We start from the raw sequence: 7,597 nt of genomic DNA on the forward strand, positions 1-7,597 counted from the left end.
CCTGCCTCAGCCTCCCGAGTAGCTGGGACTACAGGCGCCCGCCACCTCGCCCGGCTAGTTTTTTGTATTTTTTAGTAGAGACGGGGTTTCACGGTGTTAGCCAGGATGGATTTACAATACTTTTTCAAGATTAAATTAAAAACCTAGGTTCCCACCAGGTAGTGTGACAGCAGACATGGAAAATTAGTTGAGATTGAGGTATACAGCTGCAATTTTAAAACATATGCATGGCAACTTCAGGACAATAAATGGACATTTGAATCATCAGATATGGGCTTATTATTTTTCAGTTGTTCATAAATATGTTATTAATACTCTATCCCCATGATTATCCTTCTGGGTAACAGAATGTGTTTGCTAATGTTTATTATTTCCCTGCAGATGGACACTGCTATGAATATAAATGGATGGCCAGTGCTTGGAAGGGCTCTTCCCGAACAGTGTGGTGTCAAAGGTCAGATGGTATAAATGTAACAGGTAAACCTCCAGTTTCTCTTTGTTCTTTGAAAATCTTCCTGTAACACACATGTGATTGGTTGAAGACAATAGTTAAGGAAACAAAGTTACTCTTTCAGTATTCAAAGCCTGTTTGGGATTCAGGATGCCTAAGCTGTATATACCCACCTGCTGACCAATGACAAATTATTTTATAATGGTTCAAATTATCTCTCACCTAGCCTTTTCAGGTATTGCTGCTGAAACGTATTTAATTAAAATACTATGTAATTCTAATAAATAATTGTTATAAATAATTTTCAGATCTTTTCTAGAAATTTTATATATGAATAATTTACCGTATGTTTAAAAATGATCAGTTTTTTGACTTTCTGCTTGTGTGCCTTGAAGGCATATAAATACAGACCAAAAATACCACCAAGGGAGTATGATACAAATCCAAGTATCTTGCTTAAATTCATATGTCCATGATTTAGAGATTTTTAAACTAATTAATAGAGAAGACCTACTGGTAAATTTCAAACCCAGACCATCTGAGCAGCTCATCTACTGTGCCCGCATCCCCAAATTATTATATATCCAAAGAAGAAATCCAAAGGAAGAATTTTTTTTGATTATACTTCGACCAATATATGCCTCCAAAGAACTACTCTAGTGTGCAATTACTAAAAGCCTATCTGAAGCCTGGAAGCAAGCATGAGGGATCCCAAGGATACCTTGAAGGAGGAAGAGACTTTGGTTCAAGATAGGTAGTGAACAATCAAGCACATTTCCTAGAAAGAAATGCAAGTCAGAACCAGAACCTTAATTTCAGGCACATGGACCCAGAAATCTAAGCCTTTCCATAAACAATTTCTTTTTATAAATCTAACTTACAGGAATTGCCACAGCATAGCAACAGCAGGAGTCTTGACAGTTAGCTGCTCAGGCTGACTTGCTGCTGTGTTTTGACCCTGCTGTGGGGGAAAAATACAGTGTGCATTTGGATGCCTCTGAGTAATGTTCATTTATAAATTTAACTTTAATATATACAGTAAGAAACAGGAGAAAGGATCAATATGATTTTTGAAAACTATCCATCTTTATATTGAATTTTAAATTACCTGGATTTATTGAAACCCAATTATTTATTTCCTCTGTATGGGAGCTGGATCAGGATGTCAATTTTTTTTTTTTTTGAAGATATTATTTTATACATGAGAAAGCTCTCTCAAGAAATCCTTAATAACAACTCCCTGTGGTCACATATGTAACAAAGAGAAGACATCTAGTAGAAACCCTTTGCTCTCTCACTGTATTATTTTTAGGAAGAAAACTTTCCATCTACCCTACTCTAAGAGGTATGGAGAAGGGTCCTGGACAGGGATAGACAGGCTTTCTGAATGAGTTGTTACAGAAGTCATCCATTCCGCTCAGAGATTGGAAATAAATGTCTCCATTCTAACAGCTTCTCTAGATGATCCCATAGGTTTGCAATGTTTTGATGCAAATAATATTTACCGGACTTTTCTTCCACATATTAAAAACTCTTTTTCCACTGCAATTGGGGCTATTCCCCCAATGCAAAGGTAAGTCAAATTTTAAATGACTTACCTATAAAATCATTACTTTTAATTTCTTTTCAATTCAGCAAAGTGTCCAATGGATTATTTCTAATGCTATTCAGTACCAAAAGGCCAATGTGTAAATGATGTATGTTAAACTCTATATGCATTCTTTCATCTTTTAGGAGAGATGAGATTCTTTATGACAAATAGACAAGCATGTAAAGTATATTACCTATCTTGATCAATTGCTTTAATTTATGAATTGTCCTTATAAGAAACTCAAAATATTGCTTTGTGTGTGTGTATTTAATGATAACAACTTCAATGTGGCCAATTAACTGCAGTTGCCTTGCAATGACTAACTGCTTTTCTGTGACAATTTTTCTGTATTTTGTGATTGCAATAGAGAGAAACACAGAGAATTGGCAATAGGCACCTGTGATTAAATTCCACCAGAGAATCATCAGTTCCATAAACAAAAAATTTTGTTTTGCTAATATTATGTTAAACTGAACATGTATAGTTTGAAACTATGAGTCTCCTTCATGTCACCAGTGTTTTTTATATCTATTTCCATCTTAAAACCTCACTTGAAACAACTTAGGTACAGTTGGTACTACACTTGAAAATAAACAAGAGAGAGATAAACAGCTGTAATATCAAGTCAAAACCATAGTGCAAAACAAATGATTTAGTAGATACATTTGCTTTCTTCACTATATCCAAAAAACACCCTGAATTAGCAGAAATTGTGATGTTTCTAAAAAAGAAATAGGCATTATTTAAAGAAAACATTTAACATAAAGAGGTATGGAGAGTTATTTCAAAAGAGTTATAACATAAAGAGTTATTTCAAAAGACATGAAAACTATCGTTTTACTTGAAAAGGAAATGAAATCAGCTTTTCAGTTGCTGGACTTGGCTTCGTGTGCTCCTGGCAGAAAAAGGTTGTGTGCAATTAGTATTTTCAAAATAGCAGCTATAAAATAGTTATTTCAACAAACACTTGTTGAACACCTGCTGAGTACCAGGCACTGAGCTAGCTCCCCTGGGTAAGAAGGGCCTGGAGTCACTAAATAAGGTAGTCAAGGTTAACCAAATATTTCACAGTGAACCACTGACAGAAAAATTCCTGGAATTCCCAAGGTAGTTCAGGATTCAAAGACAAGTCACTAACAACAGTATATTTTCATCATAACAAGATATATTATTTGTCAAAACATGATTTTCTGTTCTGCAGGAGGCTGCTTGATGATGAGCCAGCCTGATGCCGACAGGTCTTGTAACCCACCGTGTAGTCAACCCCACTCGTACTGTAGCGAGGTATGTGTAAATTCATCAGGGCAGACAAGCCAGCTCCATCATTTGTCACCCCACTGTCTCTTGTGCAGTTTTATCTTCCTCCAAAGAAAGCATGTCTTGAGGCATAAAAATCCCATTTTAGACATCTCCTTTTATCAATCTAAAAAGTCCTGAATTCACTTGCTTTCACCATTAGAATACATTTATATATAATGCCAAAAGTGTGTTTCTATGTAGTTAAAAATATCACAGGAATTACGTATAGTAATTCCCAAAACAAATCTTGTTTAAAGCCTTCTCTTTAAGTCAGGTCTGTTAGACTTTCAAAGATTCCTTGCATGGCTAGTGTAAATCTTCTTGTTCTCCTGCAGACAAAAACATGCCATTGTGAAGAAGGGTACACTGAAGTCATGTCATCTAACAGCACCCTTGAGCAATGCACACTTATCCCCGTGGTGGTAATACCCACCATGGAAGACAAAAGAGGAGATGTGAAAACCAGTCGGGCTGTACATCCAACCCAACCCTCCAGTAACCCAGCAGGACGGGGAAGGACCTGGTTTCTGCAGCCATTTGGGCCAGGTGAACTGACTAGACTAGTGTTGAAGTAGAAACCTTTAGTTACACATTTAGGCAATGCCAAAGAATTAAAAAGTGAGCAAGCATTTTTATATGAGCTATTGATTATTTTATCTACATGCATTTATTCTGATAGTGCCATCTATTCTTAAATTTTTTACTATCATTAAGGAAAATAACTCATGTTTGAAGTTCAGAGAAATGAAATTACTTCTGAGAAAAAATTTTGGATCAATATGATTCAGTTCAATTCCAGTCCAAAAATTACAAGTGTAATTAATTTCAAATTGAACAAAGATGGAAACATGAATTTTAAAAAAATGTGTTGCCATTCAGAGCTAGGATAAAGGAGACTATAAAGGCATTCCAGGATTTTTAATTCGATCATAGGAACAGTAATAGTTTGACTCATAAATAAAAACATCAGTAACGCAGTTCTGTGCCAGGGGTCACGTGGTAGATGGACCAGTTTGTATCAGCCCTAAAAATCAGCATACTCAAATACTCAGATCTGTACTCATGCCAGATACACAGGGCAACAGTGGAGCCTTCCCTTCTGGAGGGGATGATTCAAATATTTTTTCACATTCACAGACAGCTCTTAATGTATCTGATAATAAATGCAAAGCCAATACAGGCAAACGCTTGAAGACCTCATGATATGCTATTCTCTACTCTACACACTTTCCCTCCTCAGTTGGATTTAATCATATGCTCATCCCTAGAACTAACCTGGTGCTTGAAAATGTGCTACGTGGTTTATAAAGCAGCTAATAATATCATGCCACTTTTTCTCATACCCTGGAGGAACTACTAGTCCATGAAGCAAAGGAAATCTCCAGGCAGAGCCAAGCATAGTCTACTTTAAAATGCCATTAGAAACATGAGAAAAGATGGAAGGAATTTGCATAGCTAGCACATCTCCATTTCTTTGCATTAAGTCTGAATACTTTACCTTATTAGAGAATAAATATTGGATTTTTAAAATATTTTAAATGTTTGGGAGATTTGCTTTTAATCACATTATTCCTGCTTTAATTGGCTCATTTAGCTGATAGTACAATTTATTGTGCAAAGCTGACTCATCTGTCTAAGCATGGGAAACTCTTCCCTCAGTGTTCATGACAATGGACTAGCAGACAACCAGTAGCAATTTTGACGTTTACTAAGAATTGAAGCAGATGTCCTCAGATCAAAACCAGTCCTTTTGGGGGGAAAAAAAAATTATTGTCATTATTTTAAATTTTATATATAGTTTCCCCAAAGTGAAAATTTTAATATATTTAGAAAGTACATGTTCTGAAAACTTAGATATTCTTTGATTTTGAAAATACCAAAAAAATTTGTTGAAGAAACTCTCAATGTAGAGAACCTCAACCGTGGAACAGTTCTTTTGATTTTAAACTGAACTCAAATTAAAAAAAAAAAAAAAAATCTTTAGGATTAGAAAGAAAGAATATTTAGAATATTTATTGAGTTTATTCCCAGCAAATGAACTTCTAACTTGATCTAACTCCAGGCGAAAAAATTCCACAGTACCAATTCGCATGTGATGCCTTTCAAATATTGAATAAACCAGAGTCTACGTGAGGTCAGTTTTGCCCAATCTATAATTTAACACCAAGATCAAATATTTAATTGCAATAGAAAATATATGTTGATGTGAGGATCAAATTAAATCAGCCAATGTCATGAATAACAACTTGTGCTTGAAGTTTATTCAGAGCATAAAATTGAGGAGTTCAAAGACGATGAGACCAGAAACCCAAATTATAAAAGTTCCTGTTATGTCTGATTCCATATAATAGAAAAGGTAGAAAACAACTTATAGATCCTTTTATATGTTAACCAAACTAGTTGTTTTTGTAAATGACATTGTCAGCCAATTTTAAAACACATTGTAAGTGCAGACTAGATAAAAGATTATTAATTCCATAGGATGTTAAATATATTCACTTTCATTTTACCTGGAATAAAAATGACAAAGTTTTTGTTTAAATACCTATCTACATTAACTCGAGGTTGTAGAAACTTTCTTAAAATTGCATTTTTCATCTTATCATTGCAATTCTCAAAATAGATTGAAAAATCAGAAGAAAATGTTTATATAGCATTACACATGTATTGAGTTTGAAGTAAAATTGAGATGAAAGGCAGCTGAAGTTTTGACAAAGAAACTTGAAATCTGAAGTCAAACATTTGTAACTTTTCAATTCAATTTTCCTTGATAAGTTATCTTTAATGAAGCAACATCTAACCCATAACAGCAGCTTTGCATTAATCATTAACTGTGCTGAAGCAATAATTTTTGGGGGGTTTTGAAAGAAATTGGTAATGTGTGACTGATCATTGGTCATCGTTAAAGACTGCCTCATGTATACCAGACTAATGTAAATTAATAACTAATATCCATTCTTCTTAGATGGGAGACTAAAGACCTGGGTTTACGGCGTAGCAGCTGGGGCATTTGTGTTACTCATCTTTATTGTCTCCATGATTTATCTAGCTTGGTGAGTGTTTAAATAATTAAAAATCCAAAGAGATACTTAATCGTAACACAGAAACAGCAAACTAATGTCTCAGATAAGTTCTCTACATTTATCTGGTGTTCACATGAATTTCTAAATAAACATGGCTTTAGTCCTAGATGGGCTAAAAGCTACCAAATCTGAACCATTTCGTTTCTAAAGATGAGCAAGAACTTGCTGCAGGTCATCTTCTCAAATGTGTTCTCTTGCATACTTTCAAGAGAATATTGCATTGTACTGATTATGGCAAACTGTGGATTTTTATATTGAATTACTAATGGAGGAAGACCTAATCATATTCAACTATCTTTTAAAACATGCATTATTTATAAATTATGCATTATTTATAAAGGTTTCTGACCAAATGAAAATGACCCTACTATGATATTATTTCTGTTGTCAATACTAAAAGAATCCCATTTGGATAATTTATCTTTTGTAGGATAGTAAAACACTTGAAGTTTACTTAGAGTTTATTCAAAGCAAAAACTGAAATTCAAGGAGATCAGAAAATCAAATTCTAAGGTAGACTTTAGGCAATGCAGGCAATGAAGCGATTTTGGTTTATCAATTTGTTTTTACTTTTTTTTGCTTAAAGCAATCAAATTTACAATTAGAAACTGATTTTCTTTCTCCTAATTGTAATGAATTGTTTTACAGCAAAAAGCCAAAGAAACCCCAAAGAAGGCAAAACAACCGACTGAAACCTTTAACCTTAGCCTATGATGGAGATGCTGACATGTAACATGTAACTTTTCTGGAAACAACCAATCTTGGATTTCTGACTTCATAGATGTCCAGAGATCACAACAAATGTATCCAAACTGTGTGGATTAAAATATATTTTAATTTTTAAAAAGGGCATCATAAAGACAAGAGTGAAAATCATACTGCCACTGGAGATATTCCAGACAGTACCACTTACATAGAGACCATCAACCATGAGAATTATAGGAGATTTAGCTGAATACATGCCGCATTCTGAAAGTTTTATGTCATCTTTTCTGAAGTCTACCAACTGAAAAACCACTTTCATCTCTAAAAATAATTGTGGAATTGGCCAGTTAGGATGCCTGATACAAGACTGTCTGCAGTGTTAATCCATAAAACTTCCTAGCATGAAGTTTCTACCAAGATCTCCACCATACTATAGTCAAATTAACATGTGTACTCAGTTGAATGATA

The 7,597-nt window shown here is 34.3% G+C and overlaps 1 protein-coding gene across 1 annotated transcript in view; it reads left to right on the top strand.

Moving 5' to 3' along the window:
- The window catches only part of THSD7A (thrombospondin type 1 domain containing 7A), a 492,664-nt gene extending 485,507 nt beyond the window's left edge, over positions 1–7,157 (top strand). The window contains exons 24-28 of the mRNA XM_026449388.1: positions 382–477; positions 3,244–3,326; positions 3,677–3,887; positions 6,307–6,394; positions 7,073–7,157. Of these exons, the coding sequence (XP_026305173.1) occupies positions 382–477; positions 3,244–3,326; positions 3,677–3,887; positions 6,307–6,394; positions 7,073–7,157 (563 nt within the window). The remainder of the gene's footprint in view (positions 1–381; positions 478–3,243; positions 3,327–3,676; positions 3,888–6,306; positions 6,395–7,072) is intronic.
- The last annotated feature ends 440 nt before the right edge of the window (positions 7,158–7,597 follow it).

Source organism: Piliocolobus tephrosceles, chromosome 8 (genome assembly GCF_002776525.5).
Source record: "Piliocolobus tephrosceles isolate RC106 chromosome 8, ASM277652v3, whole genome shotgun sequence".
NCBI lineage: Eukaryota > Metazoa > Chordata > Mammalia > Primates > Cercopithecidae > Piliocolobus > Piliocolobus tephrosceles.